Source organism: Mugil cephalus, chromosome 2, assembly GCF_022458985.1.
Source record: "Mugil cephalus isolate CIBA_MC_2020 chromosome 2, CIBA_Mcephalus_1.1, whole genome shotgun sequence".
NCBI classification, from domain to species: Eukaryota; Metazoa; Chordata; class Actinopteri; order Mugiliformes; family Mugilidae; genus Mugil; species Mugil cephalus.
In genome coordinates this window covers 24849049-24867622 of record NC_061771.1, presented here as the reverse complement: position 1 = coordinate 24867622, position 18574 = coordinate 24849049, and the positions used below count along the sequence as shown (strand labels likewise).

Sequence of the window (18574 nt, the reverse complement as noted above, 5' to 3'; positions counted from 1 at the left end):
AATGTCTTCTTTTAGTGCATTTAATACTCTGTGGAAAGTATAAATGAAGATGAATGATGCCTTTTAAAAAGAATAGCTTTGCTTCTCAACTAATATGATTAAAAAAAAGGTTTGCATTGCAGATTATAGTACTTTTACAAGTTAAAGTCTTGCCAGCAACTTTGATGCAAATGAAACATTTTTCTTCCAAAAACAGAAACCAACAGCTCCTTTTTTAAAACCGTACAACTTTATTCACGACTTTAAACCACAGCTCATCCACACAGTAAAAGTTTTCATCAAAGAACAAAAGACTTAGAAAAGGTGAAAAAAAAACAACAGAAAAAATATGAAAACAAAGTCCATATTAGATCTTTCCATCTTGACGTCGTGTCTCACTTCCTGGTCATCTGTTTTCTCTCACGTCTTCTCTTTCCATCGCATTATCTGTCTCTGTTCTTCCTCATAGATGACCAGAGGGGGGAGGTTGGGTTAAAATCGGCCGACTCGTCACCCACAGTTCACTTCTGTGCTCGTCTGTGATTGGCCCTCGGTTACCATGGCGGAGACATCGGCTGTGGGTTCTGGAGGTAGGACATCACAACTGCTGAGATAGACAACCTGAAAACAGGACGAAGAGAAGAGAAGCGTCCTGCTGAGTGAGACATTTCAGTCACACTTTCAAATATTTGAGCATTTATCGAATCTTAAATGAACGAATTTCTTGCACTGAATTATATTTAAGTAGGAAATAAAAAAAATAAGCGTGAAACATTGATGCTACAGAGGAAAGTGAGTTACATACCCGTCATTTTTGTAGCTCAGTAATTATTTAAAAGAGTAATAGTGAATGTGTGGAGTAGGGATAGAAATTTAGCCAAAAGTAAAAATTAAAATACATTAAATATTATAATATAATTTTCTATTAGACAGACAAACACTATTTATCTTGTGGGAAATTTGGTGCCCAGTGGCTTCATTGCATAGAAAAAAACAAAGATATGATAGATTATTATAATATGAATAATTAAATTTAATGAATATTAAAAAATATATTGTAGTGGCAGCAATGACCAGGATCCAGTTAGTTCCTCACTGAGAAGTGTTGTAAAATAGAAAAGCTTCTGAGCTAAAACAGATGTCTCCAAATACAACTATGTCAGTCTACATTATGTGACAAATGTTATTATTTACACCACATTTAATGTTCTCAGTTGTCGCTGGAAACGCATAATCAGGGTTCTGCTTCTCCTGAACATCACCAGCATTCGCAGTGTTAACAGCTACAGCAACTCTCTGGCACACTTCCTGTGTGAATGTGTGAAAAGTCTAACTTAGAATTAGTATCAGCCACATATAGTTGGCTCATCATAACACTCGAAGTGTCAGAAGAGTAGTTTAGAAGTACTGGTGGCTCTGGTTGTGGACCTGACTCGGCCTGAAATCTGACAAATTCACAAAAATGGGCAAAAAGGTGGAGCATGAGTAACTTTGAGCACTGATATCTTTTAAAACAAAGAGTTTAAATTATCACGAATGGATGTAAATAGAGAAATTTTCCAAAAAATCTTTTAACGTGGAGGTTTTATGCGGATCGACTCACTTTTGGACGCAGCCTCAAGTGGCCATTTGAGGAACTGCATGTTTGGAGGTAGCTGCTCAGGTATCAACATGAGAGCCAAAGTTTGCAGAGTTAGGTAAGTTACTTTTTCTTAACTTAATCGGTCAGGAGAAGGGCTACACTTTCAATTATGGGACTTTTATGGATGATCAGAGATCACACTTCAGTCACCATCTCAGTGAACTTTAAGACCTGGAACTGCAGAATATGCACAACGCACCCGCTTCCCCTTTAAATTATTCAGTTACTAAAGGCAATTAATCCGTAAACAATTGATCATTAACCTTCCTCGGAGTCTAGACCTTACCTTACACCTAACTTGGAATATTCCTTCGTTGCATTAGCTGCCGTCCCGAAGGAGCTTTTGTTTGTGGAGCGTGACTTTCTAAAATTACTTTTTACCTATTGCCATTAGAGCAAAAAAAAAAAAAAAAAAGAAAAAAGAAACATGCTCCAGTTGGCTTTTAATTATTCAAAAACATATTTAGCTGACAAGCTGGCATATTATGAAACAACGCTGTTGAGCGCAGGTGTGATTAATAATTCATCCCTGAATCAAACAAAGCTGCTGTGAGGTCAAAATCAGTCAAACCTGCAAAGACACCCGATATAACCTTGATGGCATGTCTCCCCTCCACCACAGCTCGTTTATCCTGTACAGTCGCTCACCTTTGTTTAATAACACCGTGATACTTGCATCTTACGTTGGCTAGTGACCAAAGTCTTAAAGTTGGCCTTGAACCAGCTACACACACACGTAAAGGCCGGTGCATTAAGTTCATCGTCTGACATTATTTGCTGAGCCAAATTTTTTGCGTTATTAAACGATGAGTGCATCAAGTTTGTCTTTAATACAACTCCGAGTAGATAAAGGACAGGAAAGGTTTTTCCCCCCGTTTCAAATGCGCCTGTGAATCTTGGACGGGTTCCCTATCGCAGAGCCGTTTTATAAGAAAACGTTTCAGCCCAAGAGGACACACAGTTAAAAGCTTTGGGACATTAGACTTGGCTTGTCTTTAGGCTAATAGCGGGCGGGAGTAAGGTTTAACCGACGGTTTTAAAAATGCAGCGAATGCCAGCCGGTTCGTAACATGATTAGGAAATGGTAATGAGCAGAAACGGTGGCGGTCAAGTTGAGGTTGGCGTGGCTTTTCTTCTTGCAAATTGGTATTTGGATTGCTAAAAAAGGAAAATCTTAAGACCTTCGAGAAGATGTAGAAGACTTTGGAACGGTGGTGCGCGGCTCCACCGTGCAGCAAATTAACATCTTAAAAAGCCTGATGCCATAATGAACGAATGGAGAGACGTGCAGTGTTTCGTGAAAAGAACATCTCTCCGACTGTGGGTGGATTAGTCACATTTTAGAGTTGTGCAGGAACCAGAGGCGAAGGTAAATTTACTGTCTGACAGAGGGACAGAAGATTGGTTAAAATACTAGGAAATTCAGGAATGAAACATCACGGTTTCTGTATAAGAGCTTAAGATGAAAGAAGGATGGTTCTTTATAACAAGATTATAGTCTGAAAGACGGCTCTAAATGTTCCTCATTAGCTTTAAATTGAAGGTTTGGCCCTCACAGTCACCTAACCTACGTCATCAAATTAAAACAATCCTTGATGTAACCTTTCTAAAAACCTTTATCATTTGACTTGCTTAGCTATTAACTGTGACATAAATCTACACCAGAAGTGCCCCAACGTTGTACAGACCAACATGCATATATCGCTACAGAAAATGTGTGAAAATAGACACATGATGTAGACTTTGTTTAGATTACCCACACACACGGGGCGCTTTACTCACATGAAGCTGCTCATCATCTGTTTTGTGTCCTCTGAGCTTCTGGAGTTTGCAAAGCTGATGAAAGAGCAGTAGACTGCAATCCAGGCGCACCACTTCAGCTGAGACACAAGACACACAACAATCTTGTGAGGTGTGGTCAAGATGGAAAGTTTGTGGCACAACGAGAAGACCAGAAGAACTTCTGCCAAAAAAGGTGCCGTGTCAGTTCTGTGGGTTTTTTAGGGTTGACCCTGATTTCTGGGGACAGTCACCGTTCTGGACGACCTGTCCCCCGTCTAAAGCTGTCGCCGGTTTTAGCGTGTATGAATGAGAAAAAAAAAAAATGTTGCGCACAGACTACAGCAACAGTTATTACGGTAGCCGGTCGTGCTGCTTGACATTACAGAAGTTTAAATATGTTTAAGCAGGGCTCTCAAGTCTCTCACGGTGTGAGACACACACATTTCAATAAGTTCTGATCAAAGGAGAACTGTAAGTTGAAGTGCATGATTCATCACTTAAGTTATCATTATTATTATCATCACTATTATTATTTCAATAGTTGCTTATAAAAGTCTAGGAACTATGCAGGATATTTGATGTGAATCATGGTAGGGAACAGCCAAATTCAGTCTGAAAGCAAAGGATGGACCTATGTGATACCCTTTGTTTTTTTTTTTTGTTTTTTTTAAATCCTGCTTTAATGAAATCAAAATGTATAATCTAACGCTGTAACATGAACATCTCCGTGTCTGGAGATAAGAAAATCGTAATATATCTAGTTTCTATTTCATTTATTCCCAAGGTCAAAACACCACCAGGTAAAAACTGTTGACATAAAGTCAGTTAACCATGAGCACCAGTCTGCTACTGCCCCCGATCCTTGTATTGTTTGGTACGTCCTAAATGCAAAAAGCCAGCAGCTGCCCTTCATCCTTTCAACTAAAAAGGTGAGTTTGGCTTTAATCTTCTAAATGGAAGGATTGAGATGGACCGAGGTCTACACTTTGGGGGCGACATGGGCTTAATGTGGACACACATAAGCAGAGAAGAGGGGAGGTGTGTGTGTGTGTGTGTGTGTGTGTGTGTGTGTGTGTGAGGTCACCTTGAGCATCAGTCCACACATGCTGAAGATCATGCCGAGCAGGTTCATGTAGTCAGGAGTGGGGTCCTCCAACGTGGGGTTGGTCTCTGTGCTGGGGGGCTTGTACCTGTCACACCAAACCACCAGACAAGCGTTAGAAACATTATATATTTAAATTAGTTACATTTGTAACTCCTAACACACACACACACACACACACACACACACACACACACACACACACACACACGACGCCTCTGGTCCTACATTACTATTACAATAATATACTACAGAATCGGATTAGGATTAAACCATAAACAACAGCCTTCAGTCAAATATATAATATGACCAAATAATGATTCAGTAAACGATAAACTAATCAATGGCAACTACACTAAAAGATTGCTCAAAGATAAGCTAACGACACACACACACAAAATAACTTATTAGCTGAAATGTGTCTAGTTTGAGTAACAGAGCAGTTAACCCACCTACACTAGGCTTCCTATTAATAATTATACTTATAATACGAGCTGTGAATATTGAGCTCTGCGGCTAAATAACTAAGCTAACGCTAATCCCTTAAGGCTACACTCATGATGTGTTAGCTGTTAGCTGTTAAACTAAGCTAAGTCCGTGAAGTAACTGTGTGTTCCCGTTATAAAATACTCGCCTTAAAATCTTATTTTGCCTCCTCGGGTCTGCCATGTTGTTGGAGGACATAATACGCTACAAAGTCCTCCTGTAGTAAATTAATTTAAGGAATTTAAACCCCAGTGACCGACAGCTGATCGGAAGCTTCACGAAACCAGCAGAGAGGAAGTGGGGTGTCCTTAACGGTGTTTTTCAAGATAAAAGCTTAACGTTCCACACGGGCGAGAATGAAACAGGTGAAAATGTTTTCAAACCTTTACTTTGACGGGAGCGTTTTCATCCCAGTGTGCATTGCGTGTGCTTGCAAGGAAACATGGAGGCTGAATTGAAACGAAGGAGCTGTTGATGGCTACAAACTGTAGATTAATGCATGTTAATATTTTAATATTTTAAAACTAGCTCCACCATGGATTTCAACATGGCACTTCTTTGAAATCTGACAAACCCGTAAAAGTAAGTTCATAAAATTAGCAAAATACAGCTACCTAAAGGTGTCTGCTTTTTGGTCATACGTGCTAATGTGTTAGTTCTGCCTCAGTGATCCTAAATAAGGTTATTAATAGTTTGGAGAAGTGAACAAAATGCCGCTAATTAAATTTATTATGCGCTGTGAGAATAGTAAATAGTCAACTAAGTTTCAGTTTGTGTTGCTGGGTTGAATAAAAGCTGCGGCAGAACTGACAGTAATAGGAAGTTGTTGCTGTGACTTACAGGTTTGTGTTTTGTTTTTCCACGTAGGTTTTGTGATGTCGTTTCCTGAGCCCAGACCTGAGGCTCCTCAGCTTCCTCAGCATCTCCTCAGGACCATAGACTGCCGGCAAGGAGCCGTCAGAGCTGTTCGCTTCAATGGTAACAAAATAAAAACGAGTAAAAGAAAATAAAAACGAGTAAAAGAAAAGAAAAACATCATTTATTGTATTGGTTTAGTCCATTCACATCAACGAGGTCTGTACTGATTAGTGGTACAACTCATTTCAGCTTCATCTGGTACGGGTACAAACTGAAAACAAAACCAAAAACAAACCAAAAGCTTAACAAATAAATGTACAATGTAATGCAAAATTACAAGATCTCAGTTTTCTTTGTTTAGTTCATGCCCATGTTTTATCACTGACACCAGTACCCTGGGTGAGTTAGTGGCCTCATACCTGTCTCTGTCTCCTGTCTCCTGTCTCCCTGCATGTTCAGCTGATGGGAACTACCTGCTGTCTTGTGGCAGCGACAAATCTTTAAAGTTGTGGAGCGTGAGCCGAGGGACCTTGCTGAAGACGTACAGTGGCCATGGATACGAGGTTCTGGACGCTGACAGGTGAGAGACTTGACACGGCATCATAACGTAGACATGAAAACTGTGACTGACTGTTTGAACCTAACACAAACAAGTTTTTATGTATTCGGTCCATCACTACACTTGCACAATGCACATACTGAAGAATAAAACACCTCTCTCCCCCTGTGTGCAATATTTTTATTTTTTTTCCCTTTTTGCCTGATTTCACAGTTCCTATGACAACAGCCACATTTGCTCCTGTAGCTCTGACAAGACGGTGATTCTCTGGGACGTGGGCACAGGGCAGGTCACACGCAAACTCAGAGGTCACGCTGGGGTGAGTTCTTGAAAAGAATAGAATAGAATAGAATAGAATAAAGTGCCTTTTTATTGTCATTATACAGCGTACAACCAGACTGGAGAGATTCCGTTATCTGTAGCTTTTTTTATTTTAGGTTCTCTTGTTTTATTCGTTTGTTTTTCCCACTTTCTCTCAAATGATCTTGCTCAAATTTTGCCTTCACAGAAAGTCAACTGTGTGCAGTTCAATGAGGAGGCAACTGTCATTTTGTCTGGTGAGTTGTGCCTCTTGCACAGTGCCAACAGGGGACTTCATGTGATGAAATGTGAATTAAGTCTAAGTTAAAAGTTTCTAGCGGTGAGAACTTATTGTCATTCTGTCATATACTCTAAGAATGTGCACATTCATTCATCCTGGATGTGTGTTGCACGCGTTTTGTCGTCCTCCAGGGTCCTTAGATGGGACGGTGCGATGCTGGGACACCAGATCCAGAAGATACGAGGCCATCCAGGTCCTAGACGAGGCTCGCGACAGCGTCAGCAGCCTCAAGGTGGCACAGCATGAGCTGCTTACTGGGTCAGCACATCAAGCATAGCCACCACCAGTCACGTGTAAATGGGTTTTAAAAAAGAGATCGGGTCTGTAGATTCTGCTGTAGTTTTTAAAACAGACGTTTGTGTTTAGGTCGGTGGATGGCAGAGTGAGACGCTACGACCTGAGAATGGGACAGCTGCATGTTGACTTCATCAGCAGTGAGTGAAGTTTATCGTATTTGTTCTTGACTTCCACCAAGTGTAATAACTATTAATGTGTTTATTATTATAAGAAGAAGACGTTGCTGTAATATAAGTTGTATAAGTGGACTCTCATAACTTATCTAAGGGTTTGTGTGTTCTAGGTCCTATCACCTGTGTGTGCTTCAGTCAAGACGGTCAGTGCACCCTCAGCTCCAGCTTAGATTCAGCCGTCAGACTCCTGGACAAGAGCACCGGGGAAATGCTCGGAGAGTGGGTTCATGTTTGCTTATTTATAGCAGGGTTCCTCTTTATGAATTTTTAAATCATGTTGAAATTCTATTTTAAAGATACGTACTGTGCGGAATCAGAGAATGGCCATATATGCAAAAATTAAGTAATTATCTAGAGATCATCATGAGTTAGCTCATGATTCTCATTGGTTTTTACAAGAAAACAAAAACTTATTTCCCCCAATTACTTAAGCGAACTTCTCATCTTTGACTACTATAAAACAATATTTTTTGCTCTAATAACAAAGATAATAGGAGGTTTAGTGCGTGCTGTTGGTATGTCTGTGTGTACAGGTATACGGGACACAAGATGAAGGGCTACAAGCTGGACTGCTGTCTGTCCAGTAAAGACACCCACGTCCTGTGTTGCTCAGAGGACGGACACGTTTACTGCTGGGACCTGGTAGAAGTACGTACACACACACTTGAAGATGTTTCCAAAACATAGTTAATAAAAAAACAGTAACAGGTGAAGTACAAGAGTTACACAGAACCTCAGTAGATGGAAACAAAGAGAGAAGTGGGAGAGTTCAGTGATGAAGCGTTCACAGTCATTTGTGAATAGGTGAGTTTGTTAGCAGCTCCACTAATAGATTCATGCAGCATATTTATGATCAGAAAAAAGGTACTAATTACATTTAAATTGTCAGTCTCAAATGTCTCCGCTTCTGTTCTCTTTGCTGAACACTGTGGAAAGAAGTGTTAATTGCAGTTTTTCAGAAAAAAGGAAAACAAACACCTTTGAACAAACTGAAAACATTGATCCATCTCAGTTCAATCTTTTTCTGTCAGAAGTCTCTTTTGCAGATATTTAACCCATCATATATATATATTATATATATCCTGATTAATGCTTTGTGCTGGTCATACAGTAAATCTGTGTGAACAGTGAAGTTGGAATCAAACTGATTTAAATGTCTGTGACTCTGGGATTCTTCTTCATGTGATTTTGTTTGGAAATTACTGCACAGACACCCAGTTCCCAATACTTACGGAAAGTTCACTCTTTTTTTTCTGTTTTCTTTTCTTGCTTCTCTCCCTTCCAGGGCTCTTTGTCCCTGAAGCTCCCGGTGGGGAAAGCAGTCGTCCAGTCATTGTCCTTCCATCCCACAGAGACCTGCCTCCTCACGTCCATGGAGGGACGAGTCCAGGTGTGGGGGACGGAGCCAGAGGGAAAAGACGAAGAGGAAGCCATGGCCACGTAAAAGGAGAGGGTGGGGTGAAAGAAGTACATGCCTGTGCTAAGAGGCAAATGAACACGGGTTCCTATAAAAAACTGAAACTAAATCAGTAATAAGAGTTGAGTAAAGTCCAAACTGGAGTTTATACAAACTGTATAGATGTGGAGAATAATGTTTAATTTGGTTAAAAGTTATACAAATGAATGGCTAAATTCTTTCATTGGTCTCATCGGTGGTTAATTCTACACATTTTTAGTTCTCGTGAAGGGAAAAACCCCGTTTATGGTGGATAAAAACGATATTTCACAGCCAGTAGATGGGAATCTAATTTAGATTCATGGCTGAACCAGACACAGTTGACAAAATGACAGAGGATGTACATTTTTTTTGTTGTTGTTGTTGTACGTTTGTGAAACATTTATACATTTTTATACAAAAACCTTGAATAAACTTTGTGTAAATCAGACCCCGTGGTGCATATGGTCCTCTTAACACCAATGAAACTCACATAGAAACCGGTCTAGAACGTTTATTTTCATCTGTACACACAATTAACATGGCGAGCACATCGCAAAATAAGTTAATCAAGCATGATAAAATAACGGCATCAAATAAATAAATAACTTATTTTACATAAATACAATCTCTGCTTTTTTTTTTTTTTTTCTTAAACCGTGGCTGGACTGTTGACCCGAACGTCTTCGATCAGATCAGAATGTCTGTCGAAGAACAAGGTGAGCATAATAAATACACGTCAGCTTATTTACAAAAAAAAAAACAGTCAAGTGGTTGTTGAAGAATAATGCCTCGAATGTAACTCTTAATCTGCCCTTTCTTTAAAAAAAAAAAAAAATCTGTAAATCAAGATTTGCAATACCGCAAAACTGGGACAAACCCAATGCGTCCGCGGTCATAGCTCACTTCTTATTCCCCGTACATACTCCAGATTAAAACTCCGCTCTGGAAGTTAAGCACTTAAACCTTAAATGTTGAGTTTTCTCACCCAGAAGTGGCAAAGAGCGTAGCTTAATTGTGTGCTTCGACCTTTCAGCCATCAAACCTGTCTTCTCTCAGTCACCGACTCATCTCGCACCACATCCTGCCCTCTCCTCCTCTCACATCAACCCTCCCCCCGCCGCCGCCACCGCCACCGCCACTGCCGTCCACTGTCCTCAGCTCACGCAGCTGCAGCCGGCGGCCGACAGTTTCTCCACCTTGTGCCAGCGGTGCGAGTTATCCAGGAAGGCCATGTCCTCGTGGTGGGTGGGCCTGCAGCAGGGCGTGTTGTGCCACGGCTCCCCGGGCGCCGGCTGGGGGAGCACCCCGCTGAGCAGCAGGTTGGTGAGGGTGAGGTCGTGGTTGGAGCGGGCGTGGGGACACCTCCCGCTGCAGTACTTGAACAGGACGGTCTCGTCCGAGTCGTAGCCCAGCCCCAGGTCTCGGACCTGCAGCAGGATGGAGCGCAGGCCGCACTGGGACTCCAGGGTCGAGCGGCGCGACCGGGCGGCCGGGGCGACCCCGGGGGCTCGGTCGCCTTCCGCGGCCGCGCGTCCGCTTCTCTCGTCGCCGTCCCCCGACGCCGTTTCTCGATCCTGATCTGGAAAAAGATGACGAGTTAATGCCGCGCCCGATTTTTCAAACTCGACCGAAAGCGAAAAGTCGCGGGTCGTGACCTTTTACTTCAGCCTTCACTCACCAATCAGCGATCGGAGCCAGCGGCCCTCTCCCCTCTGGACGCAGAACAGTATCACGAAAAGCTTCAACAGGGACCTCATGGCCGGAGTCTGCTCTTGGTCTCGCTCGGAGTGAACCAGACACGTCTGTTTGTATATCTGCGAGTGTCTGCGGGTGCGAGTGATGCTTAAGATGCAGACAAGTCACAACCTTCCAATATATAGCCCTCGGAGATGAAGGGGGGTGAAGGGATGAGTCGAGGAGGTGTAGGGGAGAGACAGACACTAACCCGTTACTTGCCAACAGACTATCCCCCTCACCTGAGCCTGACAGGGAGCGTAGGAGGGCAGGCGGGCGCTTGACCCAGAATTTGTCCTGTTGGGATTATCTAATTGATGTAAATCACTGGTTTATTGTTGAGTTTCCCCCAGATGTTTTTCCAGAGGATGCTGGCCCATAGCAATATGGATTCCCAGAGGTCTGGGCTTTTCTTAAAAGCGGTGAAGGAGTGGACAGTGATGTCATGTTCTGATGATGCTGAGAAGTATGCGTGAGAAATGAATCAGCAGATACGTCGCGGGGTAGCAGATGATGCACGCAGGAAACGTAAAGGAGGAAGCGCGGCGCGAGGCCACAAAGGGCAGACCGAGTCACTGTGGAATGTCTTGCAACCCTGCATCTGTTTGACTCTGCCTTTCGTCCCTTTCCTCGTTATAAATAGTGGATCTCGGGAAAGGTCAACCACTAAAAAAAGAAAGGCAGGTTATAAGTAGAAGACAACAGGACTCGTCTTCAGCAGACATTCCTCAATGGGTGACTCGTGTTGAGCTGCTCCATAAATTGAGGGATTTAATCAGCAATGTGCGTCTGACACGCAGAACATGTAGAATATGCATTATGTAACGGTTATAGGGCCCGAGCCGGCAGGCAGGCAGTGGAATTTAGAGGGAAGTGCATATTTGGAGCCTCCCTGCTTCTACCATCCTGGCGCTTGGGCAAACACCTCAGTGCACCTTATTTAGCAAATGATGTGATTCAGGCTGAAGGTATGAAATGAACTTCATTTACAAGTTTACCAAACCTTCAAACTATTTTGGCTTTTTTTCGTGGAAGACGCTGGGACACTTGACTCAAACTGAGTCATCGGTGATATTTTACTAACTCTCGGTTACAAGCCAAAAATGTGGATTGTGTAAACAAATCCTCTTCATTCTGACCACTGAAAACTTTTCATTAAAAACATTTCATTAAAAGACCATGACACACTTATGCCGTGTTAATGTATTTCCAAATTAAATGATCTACATTTGACACAGATGACTGGAAGGCAGTTATTTTTGAATCATTTGATGGTATCAGGCGTAACATTATGACCACTTTCCTAATATTGTGTCGGTCTCCCTTGTGTCTCCAGTACAGGGGCTTTGGGTCCTGTGGGTTGAGGGGAGGGGCCTCTGTGGATCATCCTGCTGGGGATGACCGATGCCAACATGGAGTGTCATTGCTATGGGGTGGGGGTGCCTGGTCTGGTCTAGGTGGGCTCTACATGTCTAAGTAACATCCACATGAATGAATGTCAGGTGCAAGAGTTTTTCTACTGGTCATAATGTTATGCCTGATTGATGCATGTAGCCACTAGTTTTTTGAATTTACCCTCCAGACCCCTACCTGGTATGTTACTGCATGTCCCATCTGTGTTGTACCAACAACTGATTGTCAAAAATACCAATAATAACAAACAAAGACATCTCTACATGGGCAAATGAAATAATATAGTATAAATATATAATATAGTATAAAAACAACAACAACAACAACAAAAAAATGTACATCCTCTGTCATTTTGTCAACTGTGTATGGTTCACCCATGAATCTAAATTAGATTCCCATCTACTGGCTGTGAAATATCGTTTTCATCCACCATAACCGGGATTTTTCCCTAAAAAAAAACTAAAAAATGTGTAGAATTAACCACCGATGAGACCAATGAAAGAATTTAGCCATTATAATGGCTCCAGCGTTACATTTGCAAATAGAATATACATTTCAATGAGCGCAATAAATACAGGAACCACAACAATGATCATTACTTGTACTGGTTTTATTAATACCTCAAGTCTGGCTTTACTTAGTGATGTTTAGACAAGAGGAGTGTGTCCAATGAGATTTTAAAGTTTATTTATCACCGTTAAACATCCTCGTTCCTCATTTATTATGACTCTGCTGCTCATATGAATTACTGAAGAACTATCCTTAAATCTTGAGCTGAGAATGGCCCGGAAAAATTTACTGCCAGGAATTTCAGTAATTCTTTTAAGGATAAAGATTTTGGAGACAGCACTAGATTACTTGATTTGAATGACGGCTGAAAAAGTGGATGAAAAGTATTTTTAAAGAAGCTCTGTTTCGTGCTTCCAAAAGCTTATAAACTGTCTTTTCTCTTTCTCTAAATTTATCTCATTTATTTAAAGGAATCTCCAACAGAACACAGATACACCGGTTTAAATGAAATGCTTTTTCTTTTTTTTTTTAAATTATTATTATAACCTTTTGGTACTTAAACCACTTAACAGTCTGTCCTAGGACCCGGTGTCCACATATGTGAACACCATAATATTTAATTCTGTGCAAGTGGAACCTGTTGCACAAAAACATGGACACTTATGCTGGAATCTGGTGAGGCCAGAAAATGTCCACAAGGTAAAAAAAAAAAAAAAAAAAAACATCTAATAAAATTTCATCGTTAATTGTCGTATGTTGAATATGATATGGGAATTTAACAAAAGTCTGTCACAACAAAGATCTAATACGCTGAGGTCCACATGTGGACAGTGGGATTCCTTGGAAATGTAAACATTTTTAGCTCAATGTTTGCAAGAAATGTACAAATTTGTAAGAAAATATTAGTTTGCTTATAGTTTACAACCGTTTGAATTGACACTGCATGCATGGTAAATAACTTTGCATTGAGGTTTTTGGTTTTATTTTTCTCATGGTATAGTTTCCAGAGCGTATTCTGCTATGAAAAGGCCCTGGAATCAGTACTGGAGTCAATTGTTGGAGACAACTCAGACATGGACGAGTTGTCTGACTGTGATGTCGCTGTGGAGGATGCTGATAACCGTCCAGGAGAGTAGTGGGAATGAGGCTGACCTCAGTATACAACTACCTTTCACAGTGGAGAGCCCTGATTGGTTGTAGCGGACCAGGTAGGCCAAAAAAGAGAAGGAGCGAGTGGCCAATTCCAACATAACTGTCACCAAAGTCTGTTATACCGGAGCTTATTCCATTCACCAGGTGATGGGTTTGTGTTGCTTTTACTTTGGTATTAAGGTGTAGATAATTCCATTAAAAGACTGCTAACTACCCGAACAAATCCAGCGTCTCTTTATGATGTACGTGATGCCAGTAGAAGCTTGTAGAGGCTGGGGAGTCAGATGCAGCTTTGTCAATTTTTTTGTTTTTCCTGGTGACAGGTGCTTTTTTTTTTTTTTTTTTACTTGTTGACTGTTAATAGGAATAATTTCCTCCAGCTCTGCCTGAAGACTTAACAAGGACAACATTTGAGGAACATCATTCACAAAACATACCAAGTCATCGAGTATCTCCGCCTGATTATGACTACTTATCACCACGTGTGTCACACATTTAAGCGACACGATAATGATCACCTGCAGATTTAATTGTCTTTTCGTTCATTTGGACATTTGGCAGGTCAATACGGAGAGATCGTTTGGAAGTAAAGAGCAAAACTGTAAGTATCATGAACTTGTGAGAATAAATAAATAGTATTGGCAGTTGGTCTCCATTACGGGATAAAGGTTGGTGGTGGTGAAGATGGGGAGGAGGACGACTGCACTACAGATCTAAAAGACTGTGAGTGATAGAATAGCAACACATTTAATAACAGTGATGCAGGCAAACAGATAACTGGATGAGATGATGCTCAAATTGAGAATGACAGAAGAAGTGAAGGGAAATGGTGTTAGACCGTAGAGAAATGTATTTTTATCTATTTGCCTAAACAATACGTCTTCAACAGGGGTCTGTGGAGTTACTGCAGGGGGGCTTCAAAATCTTTTGTTGATTATATATATATATATGTTATGTCATTAGGGGAACCTGATAGAGTCAGCCTGTAATGTGCAGCATTGTGATTAACACAGTAGCAATAGGGGCAATGGATTGAAATAAAAAAAATACATAATAATATTTGAACTTGTTTATAATTTGATTTCACGGTAATGGAAGAGAGAGTTGTTAGAAGGAATTTGTTGGTAAAAACAAAGTTAGTTATACCCTTGAGATGTCACGGAGGTTTTCCAGACAAAAGCACAACTTCCCAGTGTTCAGCCACAATTTGTATTTTGTCAATTGAGCAAACCACTGTGTGTTACGGTATTTCAAAAACCAAGTGCTTCAAAGAGCTTTAAAGAGCTAAACTTCTTGTTGGTGCCGTTGATTGACGAAATGTCCAGCGGTACATCTCCCTAATCTCCACTCAGTTACTCTAACTTAGTGTCCGACAAGGCTGGGACTGGTCATGATTAGATTTGTTTGTAGCTGAAACTAGGTTATAAGCCCGAAACAGACATTTTCAACCATAGTTTCAAACATACTTGACATTCTTTAGATTTTATAGGGCATAGCATTCATTGAACTCTGTGCGTGGGACAGAATGAAGATATCCAACTCTTAAAATGCACACAGCAAGGTATACATCCTCTTCTTAACAATTAAGAATTTATTTTCGGCCGGTCAACTCAGGCAATCGAAATCCTTGTCACAGAAAGCATCTATTTCCCAGAACTCGCACGGAAAATAAGCACACGAAAGGGCAAAGGCCCTGACACATTCCTTCCATCTCTCAGAGAGACAGACGGATGAAGGCCAAGCAAGAGATAAAAAGACAGAGGGAAAGAAGAGGAGGCGGTGGGAGAAATACAGTGGAGATAGAGCAATCCCTTTGGATTACCGCCTGAAGAAACCAGTCTGGAATCCAGGAATGGAAAGAATGTGGCATCCGCTTCTGTAAAAGAAGAAGACACTAAATGTTGACAACATATTATACAGTGGTCATCAGGTGAGATCTGAGTAGACCTTCTCTAATACCATTACTGATGTCATAAAGATTAGGTAGGACATATGTAGATGCACGCTATTGCCTTATTTTCAACCAGGCATTTGTCTAATCTTGTGCACTGACGGACAAGATGACATGTTGCAGTCTGCCGTCCGTGTGATGTAGCCTACACAGAAGGATGAGATCGTATGTCTGGTCATCCACTGGTACCCCCCTCCAAATTGATTTAAGAGTGTTGTTATTTTCTTTATCCAGATAATGGTGACCATGCAGCCCCTCGAACATATTGGCTGCTGAGGAATCCATACATAAATGTCAGAAACCATCTTGTTTATAGCCTACTGTTACATTTTTAAGGCATTCCAGCAAATCATACTTAAAACTTATTTATTTATATAGCACCTTTCATACTAAAAAGCAACCCAAAGTGCTTTACATAAATAAAAACAAAAAACATTACAACAAGACCGAAGACCGAAGGCCGAAGGGATCCTAAGGGACGACGCTCCCATGGGCAGACAGATACAACCCCAAGAGTGGCAGATGTGGTAAGACATCAAAACAACTAGATAATAAATAAATAAATGAAATAAATAAATAGGAAGTTGAAACTATCTTTACCAATAAAAACTGGTCATAAAAGTAAGTAAATGAACCATGTAAAAGTAAGCCACATAAAACACAAATAAGATAACTAAAAATCCAATGTAATAAAATAGAGTTAATAGGAATTACAATCATGAAAAAGCTTGATTAAAAAGATGAGTCTTGAGCATCTTATTAAAAGTATCAACAGTCTCTGTGTCCTAGATCTAACTTGTGGTATTGTTAAAAGGCTGGTGCCGGAGGACCTCAGGGTTCGTTACGGTAAAAGTAAGTCAGACAGATGTGAAGGCCCAAGACTGTTAAGACATTTAAAAACTACTAAAAGAACATTAAAATCGACCCTGAAACGAACGGGGAGCCAATGCAGCGATTTTAAAACTGGTGTAATGTGCTTTCGCCCTCTGGTCGTCGCCAACACACGAGCGGCGGAATTTCGTAAAAGTTGTAAATTGTAAGTGCTCTTTTTAGGAAGACCAGAGAGCAGAGCATTACAATAACCCAGGCGACAGGAGATAAAAGCATGCATCAGCACCTCCGCGGAATCTAGCTATATTGTTGAGATGGTAAAAACCTCTCTTTGTTACATTTTGGATATGTGGATTAAAACTAAGCTCAGAGTCAAAAATCACGTATCTTAAAATCCTGTATTTTTGGTATAAGTTTCTCTCTCTGGCGTTCAGGGCCGATGACTAAAACGTCTGTTTTGTCCTGGTTGAGCTGTGGGAATTTCTCTGCCATCCATGACTTAATATCTGAAATACAGTTTAAAAGGGAATCAATAGGCCCTGCGTCATCAGGAGACACAGACATGTACAGCTGTGTATCGTCAGCATATTGCTGCCCTGCATTCCTGCACGTTCGGTACATTTATTTTGCTGTCTCATGAAGCTGATATATACATTAAAATTACATTTTCTTCATGATGCAGTGCTTTCTCTGGCTGTCCATTGGATACAGAGAACAAATTAAATCTCTGTGTTGATGAATTGTGTATGCTCAACAACGCAAAAGGAACATGTTGGGTGGTTGTATTATTTATTTTTAAAACTTTTGTCACGAAACTTGAGACCTGAGGGAAGTATTTCCTTTAACTTCATTCAGTTTTACCATAGACACAGAGATCTGTTGTGCTGATCATCCTACTGTAACCCAGTGATTCTCCACTGAGGCCAGCGGTGGGGTGCGAGAAAAAAAAAAATCCTATAAAAAAGATCATATGACTTCTATAGAAATAGCATTATTTTACTCAAATGTGACTGAAACCTTTATCTACCTAAACTACAGAGGGTAACAAGATTTTTTTCTGTTATTGTTTCATTTGCATCTGTTTCAAATTTTGAGGCCCCTACTGTTTCAGTGGGCTTACGCCGTTCATTTCTTAATAATGCTCTTATTGTGAAACATCTGCAGGAAGGTGTTGTGGGAAACTCATTAAAATGCATGTTCAGGTTACCGCTTGAAATTAAGCTGAGCTTATTTTTGATCTGCCTCAGGATGGGGGACCCAGAGCCCCGAAAAAGTTGAGAATCACTGCTGTAGCCTACACAGAAGGTCTCAAAAAGGCTTGAAATCGTAGTTCAGTAGTCAAGATAAATGTCAGATGTGTAGGTTGTACAGTAGTTTTGAATCCAGACACAGCACACTGCAGACACAGACGGGGATGAATCTGCAATGAGATAATGTAAATACAGATATGGTGAGGTAAACGCTGCAATATATACTGTAAAATACCCCGGTGATACTTAAAACTCAAGTCCAATCAATGAGACAAACCAAAGTTCATGAAATATAACTAAAAAGGGAAATGAATTTATTTATTATACTGTATCACTGGGTATTTAGATTGCAGTGTTTCTATAGCATCACTATCAAGACAAATTAGTTCCACATGATGGATTCATGTTTTTATCACCACAACAGTCATGTAGGAAGGTCTTAAAAAAAAAGGGAAATTAATCAAAGTTATATTATAATTATACATTAGGTCTGCCGTGCATTCCTGGGTGAGCTGGTCAGACAGTCAGTCCATATAGGGCTCGTCTGAGCCGAGCGGGGCAGGAATGTAGGGAGCAGACTTCCTGTAAGTGGAAATATTCAGAGAGGATTTATCCTTGGAATCTCAAACTTGCGCGGCGCCACTCCTGTTTATGCCGTAAATCTGTTGGTCAGACCGGAGATGCTCGACCGTATGTCATCGAGGCACAAGAATGTGCAGGTTTTCCTTCCAGCTTATCTGTGCAGCAGGTGATTTCACAAACACACAGACACGAGCAGACACACACCCCTCCTCTGGCTGAGGATGTGCAGGTCGG

At 40.9% G+C, this 18574-nt stretch overlaps 3 protein-coding genes across 3 annotated transcripts; 1 reads left to right on the top strand and 2 right to left on the bottom strand.

Annotated features, from left to right (window-relative positions):
- Nucleotides 1–207: 207 nt before the first annotated feature.
- Nucleotides 208–5303, bottom strand: wdr83os (WD repeat domain 83 opposite strand). The gene is made up of 4 exons (XM_047579451.1): nt 5140–5303; nt 4488–4593; nt 3404–3501; nt 208–600 (listed from the first exon to the last, which is right to left on the bottom strand). Exons 1-4 carry the CDS (start codon nt 5187–5189, stop codon nt 534–536), a joined length of 321 nt encoding a protein of 106 aa, XP_047435407.1. The 5' UTR covers nt 5190–5303; the 3' UTR covers nt 208–533.
- Nucleotides 5304–5397: 94 nt separating this feature from the next.
- Nucleotides 5398–9363, top strand: wdr83 (WD repeat domain containing 83). The gene is made up of 10 exons (XM_047579450.1): nt 5398–5573; nt 5859–5969; nt 6309–6429; nt 6622–6727; nt 6917–6965; nt 7141–7267; nt 7376–7443; nt 7590–7698; nt 8013–8127; nt 8765–9363. Exons 2-10 carry the CDS (start codon nt 5867–5869, stop codon nt 8921–8923), a joined length of 957 nt encoding a protein of 318 aa, XP_047435406.1. The 5' UTR covers nt 5398–5573; nt 5859–5866; the 3' UTR covers nt 8924–9363.
- A 681-nt stretch (nt 9364–10044) lies between these two features.
- Nucleotides 10045–10674, bottom strand: LOC125003457 (persephin). Its single transcript, XM_047577413.1, has 2 exons — nt 10651–10674; nt 10045–10539 (listed from the first exon to the last, which is right to left on the bottom strand). The coding sequence occupies exons 1-2, from the start codon at nt 10672–10674 to the stop codon at nt 10072–10074; spliced, it is 492 nt and encodes a 163-aa protein (XP_047433369.1). The 3' UTR covers nt 10045–10071.
- Nucleotides 10675–18574: the final 7900 nt, after the last annotated feature.